The sequence below is a fragment of the Dromaius novaehollandiae genome, chromosome 8 (genome assembly GCF_036370855.1).
Source record: "Dromaius novaehollandiae isolate bDroNov1 chromosome 8, bDroNov1.hap1, whole genome shotgun sequence".
Classification (NCBI taxonomy): Eukaryota; Metazoa; Chordata; class Aves; order Casuariiformes; family Dromaiidae; genus Dromaius; species Dromaius novaehollandiae.
Window position 1 is genome coordinate 13013952 of NC_088105.1, and position 26389 is coordinate 13040340.

The 26389-nt window shown below is 37.8% G+C and overlaps 1 protein-coding gene across 3 annotated transcripts in view; it reads left to right on the forward strand.

Moving 5' to 3' along the window:
- Window positions 1–26389, forward strand: part of SUCO (SUN domain containing ossification factor) — a 44718-nt gene that overhangs the window by 8188 nt on the left and 10141 nt on the right. Inside the window, exons 2-17 of one of the 3 annotated variants that reach the window (XM_026123369.2) lie at window positions 3268–3376; window positions 5199–5306; window positions 6610–6755; window positions 10995–11135; window positions 11312–11462; window positions 12493–12613; window positions 12858–12982; window positions 13404–13471; window positions 15802–15909; window positions 17004–17109; window positions 19562–19582; window positions 19818–19873; window positions 20881–20972; window positions 21547–21612; window positions 24851–24925; window positions 25431–25527. In XM_026123369.2, coding sequence (XP_025979154.2) covers window positions 3268–3376; window positions 5199–5306; window positions 6610–6755; window positions 10995–11135; window positions 11312–11462; window positions 12493–12613; window positions 12858–12982; window positions 13404–13471; window positions 15802–15909; window positions 17004–17109; window positions 19562–19582; window positions 19818–19873; window positions 20881–20972; window positions 21547–21612; window positions 24851–24925; window positions 25431–25527 — 1590 coding nt within the window. The remainder of the gene's footprint in view (window positions 1–3267; window positions 3377–5198; window positions 5307–6609; window positions 6756–10994; window positions 11136–11311; window positions 11463–12492; window positions 12614–12857; window positions 12983–13403; window positions 13472–15801; window positions 15910–17003; window positions 17110–19561; window positions 19583–19817; window positions 19874–20880; window positions 20973–21546; window positions 21613–24850; window positions 24926–25430; window positions 25528–26389) is intronic. The other 2 variants (XM_064515705.1, XM_026123370.2) reach the window with 2 other exon arrangements.

Genomic DNA, 26389 nt, shown 5'->3' on the forward strand with positions numbered 1-26389 from the left:
ATTGAATGACTTGACTAAACTTGAGGAGAATACTGTACTCAGTAAATAAATGCTTTTCATGTTTGTGTCTTTCCAGATATACCGAAAGACTTGACAGAGGTGCCTTGCCATTTGGCAAGGTTTTTATTAAAGGCTGTATCATTTATCAATCTGTTACTAGTAAAAGAATCCTGTTGAATGTGCAGAACACTGAAATACAGGAAAAAAAAAAAAAGCAGAAAGAGTAGTGGTAGTCATAAGGTGATTAATTTGACTTTTTACAGAATGGCTGGTTTCATGTGGCTTTGCTTTCTGTGAATTGGCATCCCTAATGCTCTGTCAGAGCTTAATGGCAGCAACCGAATGGTATGTCCTTTCCTCTGTATCCTCTGTTCCAGTAGGGGCCCACTTCTCTCTGCGTGTGTGAATGCACATGCATGCGTATATGAAAAAATTCTCAGTCCCCTCCCTTGCTTAGAGGGCTTTTAGCAGACTTGAGGCATCATGTTTGATTCAGGTGATTAGACTGAGAAGAACTTCTGAAAATAAGTAAATTGGATATTGGACACAGCTTATGTCAGACTAGCCTAAACCTGTTAGCCGTCAAACTGTGTGTTTTTCCAAAAGCTCTAGTTATGCTAATGAAGTATGTCTTGTTGTCTTAAAAACGTCAATACATAAGATAAGAAATATGTGCCATGCTTTTGTGCCAGGCACTTTTCATAACTACAGATGCTAAAGTAGCTATTAATGCTATTGTGAAAGTATACCTTGTATTTTAAAATGCTGATTAACTGCCAACACTAATGATATCTTTCCTTTTCTATGTTAAGGGACTTGGTGGTGTTCTGCACAGCTCAGTGAAGATCCTAGCTTAGAGTAAGCAAAATAATATGTACACATAAATGTTACTTCCTAAAAAGGAGTGAAGTGAGCAACAGTATGTTCTGTATAATGTTTGATCTTGTATTTTTATGAAGAAGCAGGGACTCATTATAGCTGGAAGGGGAGTTCAGAGAGCTGCTGAAAAATTAAGAACGTGAGAACTTCTTTATGAAATGACTGAAATCACTTTTTAGAAGAGTAAGGGAATTGAAGTTTCAGGACAACTAACTTTTCCAGGTGTGAGCCAAGAGATGAATTGACCCTAAAGGTCTGGTAGCATTTAAGGCTGTCCTTGAAGTGTGTATCTTATGCTTAGGATAAGGCAGAGGTTCAATGGAAACCTCAATATGAAGAAGTAGCTACGTGATGAGATGCGAATTCAAGATATGTGGGAGCCCATACCTCTTATTTTCAACTTAATGGAGATGTGAGACTGTGTAGCTGCTATAATATGTGGTTACAAGTGTTCTTATACCCTTAATGTTCATGTGCATAGTTTTCACTAATTGCAGCTGCTCATGTTTGTCTTAAGGACTTTCATTTTGTTTGGAGGAAAGCTGTTACCTCAGAGGAGGAATTGCTGAGGCATGGTGGTAGGTGGGATGGAACTGGGCCACATTATTTGCCTCACCACAGCTCCGAAATAGCATGTCAGATCACCCAAGTTCCTAGCTTGCTGTCTTCTGCTCTTCTGGTGGTAAGAGACCTGGCTTTAGAGTGGCTAGTTCCTTGCTAACACTATTCCTGCTGATGCAGGTGGAAGAAGAGCAGCAAGTTTATATCTGGACAGCAAAAGCCCAGTTTTATGATTGCCTGCAACCCAGAGAAGTAGTGCTCTCCTTTTTTCCCTACACACACACACACACACACACACACACACACACACACACACACACACACACACACACACACACACTAAATATATATATGTATATATTGTGTGTATGTCTATATAGTGTGTGTATATATATATATAAATAAAAATAACAGCTTGTTTGAAATAATGGCTATGCTAGGGCTTCACATCAAGTGCCTCTTACATCTCAGCTAAGTGCTGCCTGCCTTTGAGTGGTAGAGGAATTTGTGTGAGAACTACCATTGTTTCTGTGTCCGCCCAAGGGTAATGGGGCGTTCATTGAAAGGCACTGAATGTGAAAGAGAGAAAGTCATGATGTGGAAAGAGTGTGTAATTAAACATTTAAGTACAACCTCTTTTAATCAATGTGTTCTGCCTGGTGTGAGATGTTTCTGCTAGGATAGAAGGTGAGGCTTAGCTCTGTGTGTTCTGCCTTGCGTGTACTTGCTGTTGAGACATTGTTCGGTTGTGGATACATCTTGATGTGTTGGTTACTAGTGGTTGCAAAACTGACCTAGCTATTTTGTAGGCCTGATTTGGTGTGGAGGTTTCTGTGTGACAAAGTTAAACTTCAGTTTGCACCTACTGGAGGTGGATGAAACTGTTTTTAAAATATAATATGTGACTATGGTCTATTGCAGCCTGTGAGGCTGCAGTAGACAGAGCAGGTCTGCTCCTCCTCAGTGGAGGAAGCTATGCTGCAATATGCTTTTCAGTAAAGGTGATCTTCAAGTTGTTAAGACAGGTGATAATTCAAATTCTAATCACAAAACTGATCCCAGCTGTGTAAGTGAATCAGCCTATTAATATTGTTACTATCAGGACTGGCTGTTAAGGTTGGGCTTTTGGTTGTCAGATCTTTTTGCATTAGAAGGTTGTTGTATCCAGGAATTCTACTCAGGGAAACTGTTCAAGGACAAAAATACAAAACAAATCTCTCTGAAGGATATAGCTACAGCAGCATGTGGCTTGCCTCTTGTACCTATGTTTTTATTGGTTTCTCTATAGGCCTCTTGTCTAATATACTTGCTTTTGCCAGTACTCTTAAATGTGTTCGATACTTCTGACAATATAGAATTTTTCTCAGGTATACTCTGTATGGAGGGAGGGATAGAAAGGGACTTAAGTCTTCATCTTTTGCTTTATTTTTTTCCTGATAACAAACATTGCTAAAGATATCCTGTTATTGTGTGGCAAAGAATAAAGTCGACTCACGTTCATTTTAACTTATAGTAAGTAGCTAATTTATCAGCTTCTGCTTTGTGTGACATATCGCCCCAGTAACTGTTTTTTGATGCTTTCTTTTGGAAGTAATAAATATGTAGTGCATTCTCTGTTTCCAATTTCTTAAAGTTATATCCTCTAATAGTTTTGATAAAGGAATATCAGTGAACTGTACATGAATGTTTTTATTTTTAGGCACCTCATGGAAAAAACTGTAAAAAGGCTGAAGGAGACAATGTTGAGGAAGCTCGTAATATTTTATGTTCATTTTAAATTAAGGCTTTTTTTACTTTATTGTTTTTTGTATTCCTGTTCTTTAACAGGCTTCCCATTTGGCATGTCTTTTGTAAAGAGAGTCTTTCATCAGCAGTGCAATATGCTCCAGGTGATGCTTGTGCCCTGGCAAATGATGATGAAAATATCCAGGAAAAGGTATGCTAAATAAATGATGTTAAATAACTGCTTAATCTGACTTGATATTAAAAAATACATGCACTGATTCATTTAGTATTCTTTGTTAGAATATTTAATATACTCAGTTGTTCTGTGAACTGTGATACTATCTCAGAGTTCTTGTTTCCTTCTGCTTCAAGGTTTTTGCAATTATAAGGTAGTATATCTGGACAACTTTTGTAAAAAGCTAGTAATGGTAATGCAATTTTTTTCATTTGGGTGCCAGGTGTTACAAGAAATGGATGATAGGGATAGTATGTGGATCTGCTGAGGCCCTGCTAAGAGGTGATGTCCTGCATATGTCTAGGCCACAGTATATCATTTGCATCTGTGTTGTGTTAGCAGCCTAGTGCATCAATGATTGCTATCCTAAATAGGAGATTTAAGATGGGTTGTTTAAGTCCATCTTTATCTGTCTTTTTGCTTAAAACTTAACATTTCACATGTCTTAATGTTTTTGTTAATGATTAAGATTCTGTCCGTTTCTTAATTATGTTATTCAGCACTTTGGGCTAAATTCAGTGTAGTGGTTTCACCCCAAGTAACTCCTTATGAGTTTCTGCATATTTCAATGAGCTCCCAATCAGTTGAGTTGTATTATAAAGTCATAGTAGTTTTCATTAGTTTATTTTAAATAAAGGAATTGGTCTGTATTCTTACCAATTAAAGAAAAATCTCTTGGATCTGAGAAGTCTTACACACATGCCTATTATTCTTGACTAGGCTTATGGAGATGTCCTGCTAAAGAAGAACAGTCTTGCAGCCTTTGATCAGGTTTCTTTGGTTGTCTCTTGAAGGCCTCGATGTGATTTAATCTTAAGGTTTAGAATGTGAGCTAATATTTTTGGGAAAAATGTTGCTTGCCTATTGTCTTTAAGGTTTGCTTGTACAGATTCGTACTTCCTTCCTGCTCTTCCGGTGTGTGCCTTAACCCTCTCAAATTAAGATTGAGCACAGTTATGATCATGTAATCCTGTATAGTGTAGCTGCCCATTGTGGATCTGAACACCCGCATTTCCAGTCTTTGACCAGAGGATTTTAGATTGCCATTAAAACAAGGGATATATAAACTTCTACCAGTTTTATTGCTATATTTTAAAATATCACAGCAGGAAGAATGTTCTAAAAAATAAATTGCATATGTTGTAGTTGCTCTACTTAGAATTTCAGAGAGGCATGTACAACTGTTGTTAATTCTGCACTCTGGTACACTTTTTCCTCAAGTACATACTCATTTTTAGTCTCTGAATTCATTGCACTTGATTGTAAATCTTTAGTTGTAAGAGAGAAACTTGCTTTAAAAGGTTGCAACAGACTTGTGAAATTATTCTGGTTTTGCGATAAGATCACTATAACTGAAATGTGCCAAAATGTTGTTTTGTAGTTCTCTTCTAGATGGTTGTCTGTTTTAAATAATCTAAAGATAATTTTTTTTCCTGTTTTGGGTAGCATGGGCATAGAGAGGGTTTGTCAATAGAGGAACCTGTGGGAAGATAGAGCAGAGTGATTAACTTGTCTGAGCACACAAACTGAATGTCCTAAGTCATCACAGGAAATTCATGACTGTCTTAATATTGTCTTAATTCAATTGTTTTAACTTGCTGTAGGCTTTATACAGATGAGAATTTAAACATACGTGGACTGTGGCTCTGAAGGTTCATGTAGTTTAATTTTCTTTTGAAGTTCTAGTAGTTGTAAAGGTAATAATATTTAGATTAGTCTCTACCAAAGCTAAGTCCTTGTCAGAATAGAAGGCTGATGTTACTGTATTTTACTATTGTTTTACCTTTTAATATGTTAGGGGGAAGTGGCCGGTCCTACTGGAATGCAGCCTGCAGAACATGCAGACTCAAGTAAACAGAGTCACTCCACAGAAGAGGTACTTGATGACAGTACAAAATCTGACCAGGCAAGTCTTTATTTCTTTACTCTCTCCATGCATTCTCCAAATGCTTCTTGGATTTCAGAGTCTTTCATTTCGGTTGTCTAAAGCTCCTGGTAACTATTTGTTGCATTTCACTTGCACGTAGGGTTGCTGTGAGACTCATGTTTCCAATGAAGGAGAATACCCATGAGCTAACAGACCTTGCAATTCCAATGTGCACAAGTAATAGAATAATGTAGTATTTGAAGGTACTTACTAAATAAATCTTTCCAACTTAAGTTAAAATTGGATGTTGTAGGTATGGATATCTTTATTTTAAAAAAGCGTACATGTGCATGCACATGCACGCACACATGCACCCCTGCCTTTACTAATGTACAATGTTGCCCTACTGGTCCTCTATCTAAAGATCTTCTTCATAGATCAAACTTCATGATTATGGCATTCCTTTTTAGCCTTGATCCATAACAGCTTTTGTCACTATAATTTCCTTTGTATATTAAAATGGCAGCACTTTCCAAAGAGCTATTTCAGTAAAATATGCCATTGGTAATACCAAGTCATTGCTCCGAGTGAAGTGTTACAAAGCCTACTGTTAACTTATTTGATAAATATTTGTGTTCTGTAGATTACAAAACAACATATGTAATCTGGTTATTGACAAGTGGCTCTTGTTTAATATTTTGTATTCCTTCAAGAATTAATCTGGTCTGTTTTAGTGGTTTTGCACTTTTCCAGATTCAGGAAGACTGATTACACTGTGTTAGGTTAGAAACTGAAGATCTAGAATAAGTACAACTCAAGACTACTAGACTCTCAAAAGTGACAAACTTTATTTCTTTGCTTCAGTTACTCTAAATCATTTCAGGCCTTCCTGGGGTGACCAAATCAAAAGGCTTTGCAAAAAATAAGCTTAGAATGAAAATACTAAATATAAGTGGCTTTTTAGCAGAGCACGCAAGTAGAACTGTTTTTTTTCACTTGCTGAACTACTTGGCCCTGTTTTCACTTGGCTGCACTTCATAGGAATGCAGGGTTGAGGAAGTTGTTGCATATGCTTTTTTCCAATTAATATTTTTATGCTATTATTGGAGTCTACAGAAGTGTGTTACAGTTGCCCCAAGGTAGCACTGAATACCAGCTAGGTTTATGAGGAAAGAAAAGTTCTTTCTAAACTGTCCAATTTCTTGCAGTCTGGTTTTCAGGTTCGTTGATATTGGGAATCTGAGTTACTGAACTGTTAAAACTCCATACTAGAAACTATTCTTTGAACACCTGCCCTATTCAAACTTTGAAAAACTTATGTTCATCTCTAATGTTTTCACAGACTACAGAAATGGGTGAAGCAAGCCGGCCTGAAGTTGAGACTCCGCCTTCAGTAGATTTAAATGAAGCTTCATCTAGCCTAGCTGCAAGCACTGAAAACATTTCCAGTTCAGCTACCTCAGAGATACCTCCAGTCTCGCAGCCTGAGTAAGCTTTTTATTTTTATTGTTTTGGTCTTTGAGAGAATACCACTTCTTCTGGTGTTGTTAGAAGGGTTACTTATTCAGGTTCATTAGGGATAAGGAACTGTTCTTTTGCAGACTGTTACACCTCACTTTTTTGCTGTGCTTTGGTTTATGGTGTCAGAGCTAATGGAACATGCCATCATTCTACTCAGTGCCTGAATTAAGAGTTGTGTATTTGTCTAAAGTGTCATGCTATTGCCATTATCAGTTCTAAGCAGCTGCTTTGAAAGGAGGTAAAAAAATCTAATGTCTTTATATGCTAGATGACCTGTACTGTGAAAGCCCTCAGGTCTTCAGTGTTAGGATTTCTGCCCCTTGCAAATGTGCTTTTACATCAATGATAAGAGACAGATGTGTCAAGGCAGCTTTAGTGATGGCCTATGTTTTCAGTTAAGGATGAACTTTGCAGGATTTTTTTCCAGCACTTGCAACAGAACAATCTGAAATAAGCTGTGATATTAAGAGACTTTTTTTTGATAGAACTGTGAATCTTTAATATAAATGAATATATAACTGAAATGTATGAAATACATGAAATGAAATATAACTGAAGCAGTTTTTGCTTCTGGTATTTTGTACTGTATTGCAAGGCTAACTCTGCTGCACACAGCCTTGGAGTGCTTTGCTCCTTCCAGATATGGTGTGCCTGACTTTGTTTCCCTTCTCTCCTGGTGTTAGGGACTTCTGTGCAATCAAACATGAACAGTAGTATAGAAATCCATGAGTATATACTGATAGGCTCTTTCACAAAATTCACCTGGGTGTGTGTTAATGTGTGCTAAGTTAAAATATTCTTCTGCTTATCTGCTAATACTCTAATATTTTGGCAGATAAAAATTTAACGCATTTAAAGTAGTAGTTGTCTTCTGCTTGTTGCTCAAGACTAGTAGATTCTCACAAGTCTGCTTACTACTTTGCTTCAGTTATAGAATTCTATATCAACTCAGGCCTTCCGGTGTATGTGTTTTTAGACTCCAGTGTTTCTGGCTTGCCAAATTTAGTCTCCTTACAACAGAAATGGTCTGAAAAGTCTTGTCGTCTGACTAATCTTCAGTTAGGGCTAAGATCTAAGTACCTTTTGGTGCTTAAATGCGCAAGTGCTTTAACTGCAAGTCCTGGAAAATCAAGCTCCCAAAATGTATGTTTTTTGTAAAGCAAAACTGCAGTGTAATTTCAGTCTGGGCTTTTTATAGCTTTTGTTGATTACTGTACTGATTTGTTTGTGCGCTATGATGTAGGTCCTACTGTTGTCAGCTCTTGAAAAGAATTTCAGTATCTTACATTCTTTTAAACATTCAGCTTGGTATCTTGTAGTTGTTGAAAATAGTCTTGCTATCATAATTGAGGAAAGCTAGAATGATGAACTCTGAAGATTCAAGCTAGGAAGCAAATGAAAATTAACTTGTTTGGAGGACCTAATTGATAATGCTTGGCAATGATATTCTGACACTAGTACCGCTTACAGGAAGAAAGGGAGGGATGAACATAGAGGCATGCACGCTTTTATGTTCTTTCAAACTTCAGTTTGGTTTTAGATAGTAGTGGGTGTAATTTTTCTATACAAATTAACTTTAAAATCCAGAAAGTCTTGTGTTTTGTTAAATTAGAATATGGAGTTGGACTATAACATTAAGTTTTGAATGCTTGTGCTTATTAGACTGCATTCTTCCTGTTTTGGAAGGTAATTCATATCAGTGTAACAAATTCCAGCTCTAATAGGTATTATGGGCCTGATATACCAGCAGGACCTCTTAGTCACAGTACTCGGGAAGGTATTTTATTCCAAGCTATTTTTGATTGTAGCTTATCTGTCCAGAGCCTACTTTCGGGAAACCTTTTTCAAAAATAATTCAAGCTCCTTTTCTGGCAGTAAGTGAAGACGGCTGCCATGCATGGTGAGCTCAGTAATGGTCTTTAAAAATGAAGACTGAGGTACTAACAAGTGAAAACACTCGGAGGACAGAGGATGCTACAGCTTTTAGACTTGTGCTAATCATCACCTGCCGGAGTTACTTCCTGGAGACAGTCAGGTGCATCCTGTCTGCTAAGACCATGAATGTGAAGACTTTTGATTTAAGTATTTGTCAACCTTTAGTCATTAAAGGGTTAAGTTCAGAGCTAAAATATTTGCATCTCAGATGTGTGCCTCTCAGGAGTTTCACAGAAACTTGGGGGTTTCACAGAAACTGTTCCCTGTTCATTGCTAATAAATTCTTTACTTGTATTCGTAGGGCTTGTTAGATTCTGTTACATAGCAAAATGTTTTGAATGCCTGTATGTGGTTCCCCCCCACCCCCTCTGAACCTTTGTGATATGAAAGGTACTAAAATTGGCTCCTGGTGTTTATTACTGCTGCTTCTGTTGATCATAGCAGTCAGCAAATCAAGACTGCCTGTTAAGTTGCTGGCATGCTGTTATGCTTGTGAGGGGAAGAAAACATTTTGCAGCTGGATATTGGATTAACCTGTATTGTTGCTGATGAATGCTTGTGGTGAGATGCAGGAGGCAGAATAAGGGCTTTTATTTAGATCTGGTTTATAAGTGTCTAGATCAATGTGAAAGTCATCCCTGCACTGGAAAAGGTGGGAAACTAATCAAGTCAGAATTATTATTTGTCCAGCTTCCCCAGCTCCCACCTATTCCACCTACTAAAGAACATCTAGACAGACTTTCTTCTTTTCTTAGTGAGTTTCATTCCTGGAGAAGTGAGTTGCATTCCTGGAGATGAAGTAATAAAAGGAGTGGGCAGATTATCTAGCCAGTTCGAGCCCTTTATATAGCTCAGATGATAGTCTGCTGGATTACCCCATTTTTTTACGCTAGGAGAAAATCTAGTGGAAAGGAAGTCAGGCTGACTCACCTGCGTATTGTTATGCCACTTCTTTCCTGGGATAGGTTGAGCCAAGTTCTGTCCTGTTTGCTGTCTACTGACTTGGGAACATTAGGAACTTTTGGTGAAAGGGGAATGAACATTCATGGAAGTCACATAACTGTGAAGCTGTCTTTTGTTGGTAGTGATGATGAAAAAAGTTATCCATTGCAACATTGGTAAGATGAGGGATCTGGGAGATGAGAAGCCAGCTTTGAGTTCCTTTGCTGAAACTATTAAGCTGACAAGGGGAATACTCTCTTGCGTTGGTACAGCTGAGTATGCAGTTTCACAAGTACAGCATACTGTATTCCTCTTCTGTTTACAGAATCACAGAACAGGTTGGGTTGGGAGGGATCTCTGGAGATCATCTGATCCAACCAACCCTCCTGCTCAAGTGGGATCTGCTAGAGCAGGTTGCCCAGGAATGTGTGCAGTCAGGTTTTGAATATTTTCAAGGACAGACTCTACAGCCTCCCAGGGTAGCCTGTTCCAGTGTTCAGCCACCCTCACAGTAAAGCATTTTTTGTGTGTTCAGAGGGAATTCTCTGTGTTTCAGTTCGTGCCTATTGCCTCTAATCCTGTCGCTGGGTACCACTGAGAAGAGTCTGGCTCAGTCTTCTTTACACCCTGCCATCAGATATTTATATGCACTGATAAGGTCCCTCCTGTGCCTTCTCTTCAGGCAAAACAGTCCCAGCTCTCTCAGCCTCTCCTCATATGAGAGAAGCTCCAGTCTGTTAATCGTTATTGTGGTCCTTTGCTGGATTCGCTCCAGTAGGTCCATGTTGCTCTGTGCTGGGCAGCCCAGCACTGGACCTGGCACTCCAGACGTGGCCTCACCAGTGCTGAGGGGAGGGATCACATCCCTTGACCGGCTGGCAATGTTCTTCCTAATGCAGCCCTGGATACTGTTGGCCGCTTTTGCCACAAGGGCACGTTGGTGGCTCATGGTCAACTTGTCATTCACCAGGACCCCCATGTCCTTCTCTGCAAAGTTGCTCTGCAGCTGGTTGGTCCCCAGTCTGTACCAGTGCATGGGATTATTCCTCCCTAGGTGCAGGACTTTGCACTTCCCTTTATTGAATTTCATGGGGTTCCTCTCTGCCCATTTCTCCAGCTTGTCAAGGTCCCTTTGAATGGCAGCGCAACCATCTGGTGTGTCAGCCACTCCTCCTAGTTTTGTATCTGTCTTTGTATTCTGTTGTCTTAATTATTTCTGTGGGACTGTTAATTTTTTTGACTTTCAAATATCTTTAATTCATATAGTTGATTAGCAGGGTTACTTGTATTATCAGAAGGGTAAAAAGCATATTATTTCTTTCCCTTCAGTGCAATAGAAAATTCCCGTGCTGATATCCCTGTAGTCAGCTCTAGTGAAGCTGAGCAGTCAGAACCTGACTGTGATATTGGTGGGACACTTGAGGCTGACCCTCAGAGTGAGCCTTCCTCTTTTGTCAGTCCAGCAGAGAGGTGAGTATTGAAGTAGGTTGTAAGACTGAATAATTTAAAGGTAACTGTTCTTTTCTGTCCTGGCCTTGCAGTAAACATTTGCATGTGTTTGCTTATCTTCATTTGTGTGTTTAACATTACATATGACTGAAAAATATGTGATCATTTTATGGGCCCTCATACTTGTAAATTTTCAGCCTTGCAGGTCAACATATAGAGAACATATCTTCTTCACATGGCAAGGGAAAGAAGACAAAATCTGAGTTTGAGTCAAAAGTCTCAGCAGCTGAAAAGGGGGCAGAGGAACAAAAATCTGCTTTGAATGCTTCAGAGAACTTAAAAAGGGAGGTAAGTAGTCACTGGTATTGTCCACTGAGTACACATAGGAGCATAATGACCTGTTAGGCGATCACCAATGTTAAAAATTAGTGATCTCTACTTTTCTGTTGCCACTGTATAAATTCAGAGTTCTTATACCATGAGCACTGTATGCAGTTCTGATGCTGTCATCTGAAGAAGAGTTTAATCAAACTGGAAGGGTAGCAGGGTTGATCCATTGATCTGTCATGTACTACACTTTTGCTTACCTATGTGTTTTTGGCTCCTTTTTGAGAATTTTCATTTACAGAATACATGAAATAACTCTTGTCCTAAGCACAGAGAAAAATGTCAGCCTACAAGGCAGTTATTTTGGACATTACCTGTAAAATGTTTGCAATAAAATAAATCCACTGCACTGGAAATGTGTAGCAAAAGCTGATTGCACCTTTCACTGTTCTGGTGATGTGCAAACACCTGGAAATGTGTGTGTACGAAACAGAAGTTGAGGCTCGAAATGGCCTGGCCTATGATTAACTTAAAAAGGTTGCTGCTTTATTCGGCAAGTCCAAAACACAACCTCTTTGGTCATTAAAAAGTAAATAAAACATTATTAGAGAATATCTCATTCTGCTTTTAAGCTTTTATGGGATGTTCAGGAATTCTGGAGGACATACAGAATTCTGTCATGACCAACATAAGATTTCTGCAACAGAGGAAACTTTTTTTTCTTCTTTTGAGGAGGAAAAGCAAAACACTTGAAGAAAAAGCAGATGACTTATGAAACAGAATACTTTGTACTTGAAATGTATTAATTTAGTTACAAAAGTTACCTGTACCTAAATGAAAGAATCTGTAATTCTTGGAGTAAATCAGTACGTGTCTCTCGCTTGTGAACTAACTTATCCTGGTGCTGTTTTCAACGTGGGTTTAATGATGGATGTCCTGTTGACTTAGGTAGAATTTGAGCGTGCATGTTTTTTAAGAGCACTGAAGTTCATCTTTGTTTTCAGTGTTGGTATTGAGAAACATTCCCAAGTGGTGGCTTTTTCTTTTGCAGAAAGACTATAAAAAACCAGGAGAAATAGATCCTACATCTGTGATAACACCAAAGGACCCGGGAGACATTCCAACATTTGATGAATGGAAAAAGAAGGTTATGGAAGTAGAGAAAGAAAAGAGTAAGTTCAGGATTCATTCCTTTGGTCTAAATATGAACCACTATCCTATTAACCTTGTCCAGATAATTTTACTATTTAAATTCCGAATTCAGAATGAAGCCCAGCAGTTCATTTCTCTACTGAAACTGCTAAATTTGATAGCATTTATTATACAAAAGCACTGAGTAGCAGTTCTGTGGAAGTGAAAAGATGTATGTGGATGTAGTATGGTGTGTTACAGTAACAAGGTTTTCTTGTTCCATAGGTCAGTCAATGCACCCTTCTGCTAATGGTGGACAGCATTCCACAAAAAAGGTCCAGAAAAACAGAAATAACTATGCCTCTGTAGAATGTGGTGCCAAAATTCTGGCAGCTAATCCGGAGGCAAAGGTGAGTGTTCACTATTAGTGTGCACTATTTTAGTCTACTCTTGCACAAGAAACAGTACAAAGTACAATTAGAACACTGGCTTCTGAAGTAATCAAATCAAAAATTTGGCTTTATTATGATTTTGGATTTATGAATATATATACAAATACTTATGTATATAAATGTGTATGGGAGGGGAAGTGGAATCTATTCAGTGCAGAGATTGATCAAAGTTGTATTAAATGGTTAGCCATAGTAAATAAGCTATGATTGTGTAAAAGTGGTGTATGATATACTGTCTCATGTATATTCTCATTTAGAGTCCTACATAGACTAATACCAAATTTCATAATTAATATCAAATTTATTTTTAGAGGGAGGGGGGAAAAAACCCTTTGGTACTGTACAATTTAAAATATCCATCCTGTTCTTGTTTGTTCAGAGCACTTCAGCTATTTTGATGGAAAACATGGACCTTTATATGCTGAATCCATGCAGTACTAAAATCTGGTAGGTTACAGCAGCTTGCTTTCATGACGGGAGTTAATCTAGTTTTCCATCCTGATGGGAGTCTATATATCCTGTGGAACTGACTTGACCTTGGTGTGTGTCTGCCTGAAATGTATATGTATGAATTTAGCAGAAGACACTTTAATGTGTCCCCCACAGAATTGTTTCTCTGATATTGAGATGCAAGATTAAGGGGATAACTTTATTCACTTAAACATCTGCATTTTTACATGTTTTTATATTAAACCCTCTCATTTAATTCTGACCGAAGTACATGAAATGAGGAATAGCCTTATGTGTCCAAGCAACATGGAGATGTTAGAGCACTTCCTGGACTCGGTAGAATAAAGTCTCTTTCCCTGTCCTAGATCGCGTCAAAATTGAAGGTTCTTTATGGTCTTCAAATCTGATTTACAGGAATGTGTTAGACTTCAGTGTGTGAAGTACAGTGAATTTCCATGCAGTGGTTCTGGATCTCAGGCTGACCACATTAGTGTGCTGCTAGCCTGGAGGTAGACTGCAATAGCTGCTTTTTATCACTCCTCTGCTCTATCGCTTCTGATTAGTCTGACTACTGTGATAAAACTGTATCATAACTGTCTTGTATTTGATATAAAGCCTTGAAGTAAACTTACCTTGGATTCTATGTGGCCAGTACACATCTGATTTAGGGGTTCCTAGTTGCAAGCTAATGGTACTAACTGAAATTTTCTTTTCTCTGATTCTTGGTTTTGATACAGCTGATGCTTTGTTCCCTCAAAAAACAGAGGCAGACTTCTACTTCAGAAGAATTTTTTTAAGTAATGGCAACCTGTGCAAGCCAGCCTCTCACCTAACTAGGAGTCTGAATATTTTTACCTTGGGTAGTTTGGTTAATTGAGTCATGTTAGAGTTTAAACTTTCTGGTTGTTTCTGTTTTATATAAATGTATATCTAGGCTATGTGGACCACAGGAGGAACTCTGCTAAATCTTTAAGGTCCTAGTTTGTTATTGCTGAACAGGTACGTAGAGGAACATAGCAGCTGCATGTAGGGCTGGAAAGGCAGCAAGATGTCCTTCTCACAAATAAATGCTAGAGCAAGTCTGTCACTTCTATTTCTTTTCCCATGACTTTCCTCTAATACAAAAGCCAAACCTGCCTCCTTAGTGGCCGTATCTGGATTTGTATTTGTACAGCTGGTAAGTAAATCTAGCAGTCAGAATCCTGGAATGGGATGTGGACAGACAAGCATACTGTCTGCCTCGCTCAGCTGAGCTGTTGCATTTAGTTTGCAGCCTATCCCATTTGTGTTTACTTCATTGAATTGTTCAGAATTTATGGCATATTGTTAAGCAGTAACTGACAGCATGTGCTTGGCTGAATTGAAAAATGATTGAATTGGAGTAACTTGGCTGCTGCCCAAAAGGCTGCCATAGACAGAGCTTCTAGGCTAGCTAGTTAATCCAGAATTAGGCAGAGTTGCATCTCCGTTTTTAGGAGTGTGCTGTTTGTCTTAGCGACTTCAACGTCAGTATCTTGAGTTGTTATGGAGGCGGGAGCTAGTTCTCCCACCCCACAGCCACCCCTTAGTGGTAACAGTAGTGAACCATGTTATGTGTTGCAGGGGAAAAGGTGTTGTGGCATTTAGGAACAGGTTAGATAAACTTGCATCAGAAATGATGCAAGTAGTTGATCCTGCTGTGGGATACAGGGCTCACTAGACTAGTCTTGTGGATCATAGCCTATATGATATCTAATATTGTTCATTAATGTGTTGCAAGAAGTCCACCCCTCTTTAAATGCATCGTGTAGTCAGTCTGCTCCCTGTTAGCAGGGGGTATATCTACCAGCAGGCCTTGTCAGCATCATGTTGCATCATAACTGCATTTTAGCTGTACCACTTGAATGGTATTATTTACTATAATCTTGCAGAAGAAAAAGTACTGAGTGTTCAAGTAAAGATTTTAGTTTCTCCCCCAACTGTCAAACAGCTGCAGGGCATGTGATCGGAATCTGCCATATGCTAACTGGTCTTTCAGGTGTGGTTTAAATGATGTGCTTGCTACTCTTGGTTTTCAGTTCTGTGACATGTCACATTTGAGGGTAGGATGGATGAAGCCCTTCTAGCTGTAGGTGCTGTCTGGAGTTATTAAGCTAGATACACTGGTAATATCGCTAATGATTTTGAAGGGAAAAAGAAGTGATGCCACCTTATTGTGTGGGATTTTTGTAGTATGCTTTAATACCCAGTAAAGGATGCAGTAAAACAAAGTAAAGCACTGAGGAATATAACTGTATAGGGTGAAGTCCTTTCTTTTTTTTTTTAAATGTTTTCTTTTCATCTTCAAGGTTTGTTATTGAGCTCTGTGAACCAATCCAAGTAAAGCAGCTTGACATTGCAAATCATGAATTATTCTCCTCCACTCCTAAAGACTTTCTGGTGTCCATCAGTGACAGGTATGTTGTTGTAACTTATATTTGTTATTATCCTGACCTTCTGAATGAAAATTAAATGGGAACAATTATTAAATAGATGACTTCACAAAACATGAGCTGTGTATGCTTGTAATTTTGCAAAATGTAATGCATTGTTAAATGACTTGGATTTTCTTTGTACATTATCAGCTGCTAGCAATTTCTTTCCCAGAAAAGGCAACGCTGAAGTCCTGGAATACATGGTTTGAGCTCTTTTCGTACTTAATGTATTTTTTCCTTCTTTGTCACCTTAAAAATAAAAAGGAAAAATGTGTTGAAAAGTAGCAGGAAAGATATAGAAATGAAACCCTAGCTAGCTAGTGGATGCCAGATTATAAAATGGACATTTGTTAATAGAATGCCACTGGGGTTGTGGGCTGTCTCCTGCTCATTTGCTGTTCAGACCATTTTCATGTGGCTTAAGCTGTTTCTAATGCTAGACTCTGTCAAAAGAAGCACACTAGGAAAATACTTCTGGTCAGCTGAACCACTGAATGAAGACTTTGTTTTAGGCAGTGTCTATGCCCAAAACATTCTGGAATGAGAAGATAATTCTGGCATGTGAGAGAGAGGAGATGTTCATACAGTGCATCAAAAAACCCAATCTTTCTTCAGTGCTTGAAGTGTGTGGATTCAGATTTCCACACTTGGTCCACTGACTAATTCTAGTGCGCTCTCTCTCTTTTGTCCTTGCTTGAAGTATTGGCAGTTTCATATTCTGAAGTGTTTGTCTTGTCTTGAAGTTCCAAGTTCTTCAGTTCCAAGAACTTTACGGTGGTCAAGCTGGCTGAATTTCAGTAACTAAATAAAATGGAGGGTTTCATTCTTTAAAGGCTTCAAACTGAACTACGTATATGAACAGGCACTGTTGAAGCTTTGTCTGTGTTGGGACTAGCCTTATCAGGCACTGCTTTTTACTGTTAAAAAAGATATTGCAACTATTATGCCCCTAAAGAAAAAAAAAATGGGTGAAGTAATTCTTCAGAGAAGTGTTTTGGAAAGCTTCAGCAGATGTCCATAAGTAGTGGAGTCAGAGTCTTGAATTTTGTTATCTGACTCTACTGTGTGTTTTCCAGGTATCCAACAAACAAATGGATTAAACTAGGTACTTTCCATGCCAGAGATGAAAGAAATGTCCAAAGCTTTCCTCTAGATGAACAGATGTATGCAAAATATGTTAAGGTAATCTTCCACTGCAAAAGCATCCATGCTGCTTGGGAAAGGTGATGTTTGCTGGGCTGTACCCTATATAACAGAGCATCCAGGGAATTGTGTATCGGAGCATGCTTTACCATTAGTTGCACTAGTTCTTTTTAGATGGCTTTAATGTGATTGGCCATGTACTGAACTGCTGTCCCACAGTCACAAATTTGTTAACTTTGTCTGGTAACTGACAGGATGTTGGAAAGTGTGCGTTTAGTATCTGAATTAAGAACAACCTAGATGATGACAATGTCAAATACAATAAACTGTATTTGAATTAATCATATATTCAGGGACAGTTGGTTAAAACTATTAACCTATTTTGTCTCTTGGCTATACATGCCTGTATACATACATGTGTGTGAATGAATTTCTATACAAGTAGAAATAAAATCTGGTGGCTCTGTATTTATTTTGATGTGTAAGTTTCATGAATGTGCCTGTTCAGATTTATTTAAATGAACAGTACATGACCCTATGTTCAAATCACTAGTAATCTACTTGAACTCTTACTCCCTGGAGCCCAGATTACCGTATGCATGTTTCCTGGTACTTCCGTGCTGCATTCTGCTGTATAGTTTTAAGTATATCTGAAAGGGTAAGCATTTGAATTCTAGTTCTCATCAATAGGCTCAAAGTGCAGTTTGCCAAACATAACTGTTACTCATGAAAATTATTTAGACTTACTGCTACTGGAGCTAAACATCTCAAGTTATAACTTCAGAGGTTTTCTCTTTCCATTCTTTCAAGCCAGATTTTGGGAAAAGCATGAATTTCAATGTGTATGTTAATTTAAGGAGAGAGGGGAAAAAAAAAGCACCTGACTTTGTATACAAAGTTGGAGGTAAAATTGCCTTCCACATACTGCTCTACTGCCTAAAGCAACATCTTTACTGTACAGGGAGAGCCATAACACCTTTTCTGATGTATTCAGTTATGTGTTAAAACAAGCATCAGTGCGGCATACAACTCAATCTCAAATTTGAGATTGAAGTCCAGTAAAGAAGTATGATTTAGTCCCTTTCTGCATTTCATGGGCAGTTGGGAGAACTGAAGTAGAAAGCAACTGTGCTTCAGTGTGGTGGCCACTGAATTTAGATTTGCCTGACTGGAAAGACTACTGTCTTTTACTTGCTGTGATCTCTTCCCCTTTGGAATAGCTTGCAGCAAACTAGCTTTACTCAGAGTCAAAGAGAATAAAACTCCATAAATAGTGTGGTGCTTGGACTGGGTTAAAAGCTTTTGTGAAAATATTGGAGTATACTAGAGCTTTAAATTCAAGTAAAATACAAACTTTAAGTCCTCTTCAGTGATATGTTATCTTGCAGCTCTGGTACTTGTAAAAATTTGGTTTCAACTACTAAATTAAGGTTTGCACTTTCGTCAAGAGATGACTGTGAATAATAATCTGTTTAACTTCTATACCCAGAAATCCTGCACAAGTCTGCAAGTCAAAGATAAATATTTCATGTATTTACTTTCAGTTCTGCTTTCTGGCTGAATTAATGCTTCCAAGTAGCTAGAATCTTGACTGTCACTGAAGTTCCAGAAGTAGGCTAGATACTTCAGCACTTAATTCCTTCAAGAATGTAATATTCTGCCTCTAATACAGCATGGTAAAACTTCTGAAGGATTGTTATCGTAGCGCTTTGACTTTATAGCATGAAAAGTAAGCAAGCTCTGCTTGTGCCTAGTTTATAGAAGAACAGTCCAAAATAATTCCCCCAAAAGTTTGAATTTGAAGTGGCTTAATTGTTTTTAAAATGGACATTTTTTGTACAGGTGCTTTATGGAAATTTTTATCTTAATCTCACTTGCAAATTAGTACAGTCCTTCATTGTGAGTGTCCACATAGTTTAATAAATGCATTCTACACTTGCATATTTAATTTAAATGTGTAGACGAGTTCTCACTAGAAAAACACTGATGAATGGAACTTCCAAATGTATTGTAAGATGCTCTGTACAACTTCTTCCAGAAGTGTTTCTGTAACCTGGAGCATGTTTAACTGAACTTGAAGCAGTAGCAGTATGCAGAATACCTGCTATGAAGCTTTGGTGGGTTTTTCCTCTTGAGTCACTTTAGCCTTTGCTCTTTTAGGGGGCAGGGAGGGAACTACACTTGGTGCATTTAACATGCTTCAATACTCTGTCTGGCATCAGGCTGCCTAGAAAGATTGAATAACTTGACAATTCATTAATAAAACATGTATTGCATGTTACCTTCTGTCTGCAAGTTATGAGGACTAAATGAAACCTTGGTTACCTAAGGCAGATGAAGTAGTATTGCAACTTTATCCTTCATAACTCGTCATCTTAGGCATTTATAGTACTGAGTTAAAGACAACAACAAAACTCTGTAGTTGCCTGTGGCATGTGTTCAGCCTTTGTACTGACATCTATTTTTTTTCTTTTCCTTTCTCTCGCTTCAGATGTTCATCAAGTACATAAAGGTTAGAAACCTCTTCTTTTGGAATGCTGAATGCTTAGGGCTTGGTGTTCTCTGTTGCGGCTCAGCACGTTAATGCATGGCAAGAATAAAGCTTTCAGAGATCTTTTCTGTTTGGGCATTCTACAAATCCCTTAAGTAAACATAACTTGCAAATCCAAGAATGGATGCACATGTTAAATGGACTCTTAACTCTGTGGGTCTTTGATCTTTTATTTTAAGTACCTTTTATTCTTTAGGTGGAGTTGATATCACACTTTGGATCAGAACATTTTTGTCCTTTAAGTCTTATAAGGTAATCACTGAAGTGTTTTGCTTTATATTTCTACCTCCTTGCAGCGAGGATTAGTGTATTCTAATAACTAGGAAACAAATTCCAGTTTTCGGTATCTACGTTAGTTGGAAATGCTATGAGTTGAAGTAGGTGCATAAATTACTTGTTGCACAACACACTTCATGTGTTTAAAAAAGCTTTGAGTCTTGATTTGATTTTTTTTTCCCCAATATTTAAGGAGTAGTTTCTATTTGTTGGGGGGAGAAGAGGGAGGAGTGGGAGTAGAGTTGCAGGAACACTGGCAGCCTCACAGGAGAATACTAACATCTTGAGGCTGACCAAGCAAAAGAAGGAACATCTGATGCACTAAAAGGAGCAGGTGTTGAGTGCTCTTGGCAAACCTCTGTGTTGCATGACACCCCAGGTACATATTGTCAGTAATATTTGGAGTGTCTAAATCAGAACAACATTCACAGATTGATTGGCCTTTCTGCTGTTCCTAAAATCCAATTTCAATTCTGCTATCAAAGCTCTGGCAAGATTTGAACATGAGTAGTCTAGCATTGTAAGTCAAACCATATTGCTTTGTTTAAATGATTCGATTCCAACAGAGCAGGTCGAAGAGAAAATAGTATGCGTGGTCAGGTAGTCAGGAGGATTTTCTTAAACGTTTTGTCTAAAGTGAAGCTGAAGAGAAACTGTAAGAGCTCACAGGGAGCTTGAGAAACGGAGATCCAGACATGAGTTCAGGTTAAAAAGGAAGAAAAGTCTGCTTGGAAGTATTAAAATGAAAAACAGGGTCTTGTTTCGGAGCAGCACTTGACAACGTGCAACAGACTTTCTGGATAGAAGTTTGAGAAAAGGATCTATCAGCATATGTGCATAAAATGTGAGCTGCTTGGTCTAGGTTAACAGAAGGCAAATATTGTCCATCTAATTATCTGTTGCTCATCTGCTAGTTATGTCAAGTAATTAAATGGCTAATAGACTAGTGTTCAGTTTTTGACTTTTAAAAACTTTGTTTGTAGGGTATTTGGTACTAGCATGGTAGAAGAGTATGAAGAAATAGCTGATTCTCAGTATCAATCAGAACGACAAGAACTCTTCGATGAAGACTATGGTAAGCGAATAATTTCTGTGTTTTAACCATTCAGACATTTTATGCAAGTCTGACTGGTTCTTTCCTGCATATGCTAAATGATTTGACTGCTGACAGTATTTCAGGGCTTATCCACACGTTCTTTTAAGTTTTAAACTAATGTTATCTATGTTATAACTATTTGGAAGGTTATTTTAAAATGCTAGTATTAAGTCTTGATTTCAGTTGGCTGTCTAGGCAAAAACATCTTCATGTGCTTATGGTAACAAAGGATAGCTAAAATAATCCAAGTAGCTCGTGCCTTTTGTTTGTAGTGGAGCGGGTAAAAAATCCTGTATTAAGCCTTGTGAGCTGTTTACTGCATCTGTGTCTTGAATCTGGGGGAAACAAACTTGAACCTGAATCTCTTCTGATTTCTCCTTGTCTGGAGCTTGATAGTTCAGTTTGTCATCTCTGACCTTTAACTCTGTTTCTGTAGTCTTATTTTTACACTGTCAAACTGACATAACTGAATAACATGTTAAACTTTGAGGTTTGTTTTCATTGTTTATGATGCATCTAATTTTGATCATCATAAGTGTTTTTCTTTAAATAGATTATCTATTGGATTACAATACAGGGGAAGAAAAATCTTCAAAAAATCTCCTTGGTTCTGCTACAAGTGAGTATGATTTATTAGGAATCTTGATACTGTGCTAAAATAAAGTGAGCCACTTAAGTGGAATGACATCTTGTCATGCAGCAGTTAACTTTCAGGTTTTCTGCTGAAATAACTTACTGAGATTTCCGTTTAATTTCATAGGAATAAATACTAACAACTTGAAGTTAGGGTATCATTCTTAAAGTAAGTCTTCTAAAAGTAGAACTTGCCAGGTCTAAGGGTCTCGCTTTATTTTTGGAAACTTTGATTTTTGTACTTAATGCTATAGAATCTCAAGCACTTACGATTTATTTTTACATAGGGCTGTAAGTAACTAGTAGTAATGTAGCGCAGTAGAACCCTAATTATTCAGAACTTGGAAATCCATGCGTTTCTTCTTAAGCTACCTTATTTCTAAGAGGCAATATAAAGCTTTACTTCCTACAGCTTGAAGGGAAGGGATGGAGAAGCACTTTGCTTCTGAGAAGGCTTTTTGTAAATATTGTAGCTTCTCTATGCATCCTAAGAGCTATACTATTTTCGAGCGTGCTAATGGTTCTTCAGACTGTCTCTTGTTACTTTTCCCATTGGAAAAATGCCAGGTGTGGATTTTGTTTGGCTAAGGATGCTTGAGGATAATACTTAGTTTTAATGGTATTCTTAACTTCTGAATTATTTAGAATATCATCTGCCACACAACTTGTTCTAAAGAATTCTTCCCTATTACCACTCTTCCTTCTGTCCAAGTTAGTGAAACTCGCTCTACATTTGCACTGAGAAATTATGATTGTTCAGACTAAAGATTACAAGTTAAGTGCTCAGGCTTTCCTTTCATCCCATAATGTATCAAAGCTGCAGGGGTGTTTTTGCTACCCGTTCCTAGTGCATGGCTGTTGCTTAAGAACAAAAAGGTTATGGCTAGGGATATTGCACAACTTGATACAGTCTTTGAAGGGGCAGTAGGCAGTGGCAAAAGGCAGTTTATTTCTAAATGTTAGCCTTTCACAGATGAGAGAAAGCACTGTGTCAGCTTTCATCTGTGGCTTTCAAAGTTTCTATCTTCAAGTTGTTGTGAAGTGTATTCACATATTCTGTCCGCAGATGTGATATGGCGAGTTTATTCGCTGTCTGAAAAATGCAGTGGCTTTTCTTTAGAGCATAAGGTTTGCTACAAACTAGTGAAAATGGGATGAAAAGACTTGACACCTGTTGTTATCAGTGCTTTAGAAGCACAGCTGAGCACCGAAGCATTGCAGTAATGATCACTTAATTCTGCCTAATGGATCTTGTTATTGGACTTTATTTGTTAGTGGATCTTTCATATCTAGCAGAGTAATCTATGGGGTTTTTTTGAATACTGAGTTTGTTTTTTAATATGTGCTTGGACAAATGAGACAAAGATTTCCATTTTGAGCCTTCTGCCTTAGGTGGTGATTGATACGCAGTGAGGGAGACAGACCTCTGAAGAGGAGATAGTGTACTTCTCAGACATTTTTATTTTCTAAGAAATGTTTTGTAGTCTGCTGTTATAGTGACCTGTGTTTCCCTCTGCCAATTCTTATAGACTGGCAAGCTTCTTTACCAACTTGTAATCCCCCCCTCTTTTCCTGCTTGTCCATCAACCAATTAATACTTCAAGTTTAACATCTGGTTATTATTACTTCTCAAAGGGATGGTGAGTCAAAGAATAAAAGCCTGCCTTAATAACGCAATTTAGGAATGTAGTTTTTGAAGCATTTTGGAGGAAAGACAGCATCAAGTTTCTTAACTGAGCTTTCTAGAATCCAAGAATTTTGTCAATGCTACTAAAATGTGTTATTCTGTAACTTACCCACTTGATGTATGGTAAGTGTGTGTATGTGTTGACAGGTGGCAGAGGAATGGGCAAAGTTGGGTTACTTATACATGTTTGCAGTAAGGTGCTCTTTCCCCGTTCCTCACCTTATTTCTAAATAGGCCTGACATTGATGTTTGATTGTTTTCAGTATCATCCAGGCCAGAGTTAGCTGTATCTGTTGTATCTACATATATATAGCAGGTAATTTCTGCCTTTACTTCTGAAATTTTTAAAGGAAAATAATTGTTTTACTTTATGGGTCCTTAAAAAGTCTAATCCAAATATGTGGATATTTGTTGTGGTTTTCTTGTATTTGCCTTGATTGATCTAGGTTGCGTTCATGGAACTGATTGTAAAGTCTAGATTTTTCTAAGTTTTTTAAGAGTTGAAGAATTGTAACATTGCAGCAACATTGGAGTAGAAAGTAAGGTTCGGGATTAAGGAGGTATGAAACAATGGTGAAGAGCCAGTTCAGCTTAATTTTTTTGAATCTCTGTACTCCTGTGTCTTTCCTGCTGTGCGCATCCTGTGTTCAGGGACAGAATTGAGTCTCATTTAGCGAAGTTGTCACTCATTTCTTGGGTGCTCTTATGACAAATGATCCAATGAGTCTTTGTCACAGTTCCTCAAGTTCAAGCTGGAAGCTTGTCTTGGGACCCTGTCTTGGTGGTTCACTTTGATTGCTAGATAGTTCGGTGCCTAAATATTCTTCTATTTCTTACTTATTGCTTGGCTTCTGTGGTTTAGTGATCAGTGAGTACTTCCCATTGCTTCTTGTCTTGGTGTTAGAAAGTTTAGCTGAATGATACAGGCTTGTCCCAGTGTTGATACACCGTGGAAATTGTTGCAAACTTTTTCTGTGAGGGTTTTGTATGGGAAGAGCAGACATCTCCTTTGTATAGCAATTGCTGAAGCTCATGTAGGCAGACTACATCTACAGTACAGTCTAAGGCAGTGATTTAGAGATGGGTACTGAAGTGTGCATATGCAGCTATTTGGAGTTGCTGGGGAAACTTTGGTTAGCTGCTACAGCCAGCTGTGATACTTCAGTACAGTAGCTTTAGTACTGCTGCAAGGAGGGATATTATGTGCTGAGTTTTCTCTTTCAATATTTACTTTTGAAACAGGATGTGTACACTTTTAGCTATTTGGAAGCCAACTAAAAAAAGACTTCAACAGATTGTGACTGGTAAAGATTAGATAGGGGTTTTCAAATACAGGTTTCTAGGCTATTCATAAGCACAAAATCTTTAAAAGAAACAGATGCATTCAGTGTAATAGAATGATTGGATTCTTTAAATGAATGAGAACAGGGACATTAAAGGAAGTGTTGCATAATAGCAGATTGGTGGTGCTAATTCCTGAGATCTCCTGAGATCTCTCCTGAGGATGTCCTCTTTGATTAGTTGTCTTCTATTTCAGATGCTATTCTAAATATGGTGAATATTGCTGCTAATATTCTTGGAGCCAAAACTGAAGAGACTTCTGATGCTGAAGGTATTTTTTCTTAAATGAAAAGCTTTCTAGAAAGTCCTGTTTCTTTTTGTTACTTTATTTGCATGCTTTCATTTTCTGTGAAGTGTTCGATGATGCAAGTTGAAATGTTTTTCCTTTACTCTTTCATGAAATAAATGTTTGATTAGTGCCATAGAATTCTTATCCTATTGCCTGCAGAACAGGAAGTGAAAATGTTGAATTTGCTGAGAAGGGAATAGGTGTAAAAAAAAAAAAAAAATTTCTTCAGCTATATTCTGATGATGTCTTTACCCTGTGTCCAAGATATGTTATACATAAACCATCCCTAGCACTTTCATTCAGATAACTGGAACTTTAATGAGACCTGCAGTTGTTACTTTGGTAGTACAGTTAATTTTTTAACAAAAATGGGTGAGGGCAAGGGGGAAACGACACAAATGTGAAAGGAAACTTGAATTTTAGCTACATGTTTGGTCAGTGCTTCCTGAATGCTTATGTCCAAATTATTCCATTTTATATTCTATAGCAGGAAACAAAAGTACGTCTGAAAATGTCACTGTCAACCCTGCAACTTCAACATTTGCACCAAGACTGCCTGAACCAACTCCTGTTCCTTCACCAGAGTAAGTGATTGGTGTGTGTTTAAATGTAATCCTAGCAGAGACTCACTATACCAGTCTGGAATTTTTGGTAGTAGAATGTTTTTTTTTTTATAGCTCTTCTCATTATGGTATGTTTTAGCACTTAAATAGCAAAATGCAACACTAACATTCTCAATTGCTTGTATTTTGTTTAGAAGTTGTAGTAGGAGTGTTTTGCTCTTGTTTGCTATTTCAGATTTTTGTTGGGTGGAGACTGAGCTACTGTTCTTCTGGGTTTTGCAGGTTGTCCCCTCCAAGGGAAACTGACTAGGAATATAAGCTGTGTTGCTGAAATTCCAATTAAATTACATTGACAAAAATTCTGGTTTAGCATGTATTTTTTTTGCTAAGTTTTACTTGATGAAAATGTGTGTGTATGCAGAGTTACGGATTTAGGTGGAAGAAAGAGTCGTATCTGGAAAATTCTTTGCTTTTTTCAGTTGATTACAATTTTTTTTAAGAGTTGATTTGGCTGTTTAGAGCCAAATCTGTAGTTATTAGGTGTCAAGATTTGACTTGGGCTGTGTCTAGTGTTTTGATGGTTTCTTAGTTCTGATTATTAAAAGACCGAGGAAAGTCAGTTGGAAAATTGTAGTTCCTGTGTTCAGATTTGAAGATTAAATTGGAAGAATAAGATGCTTGCTTTTTATGTAAGAGCTTAGTGATATTTGAACTTTTTTCTGGGGGATGGAGGAAAGAAGAATATCTGATTCAGAAGGCTTGCTGTTTCAGAAGTCATGGCTGGAGTAACTGGATGGCAAATCAGGACTGAAATATACTGGCAAAAATAACTTATAGAATTTCCAGTATGTACGAACTGGCATTTGGTCACTGGTATAAGCTT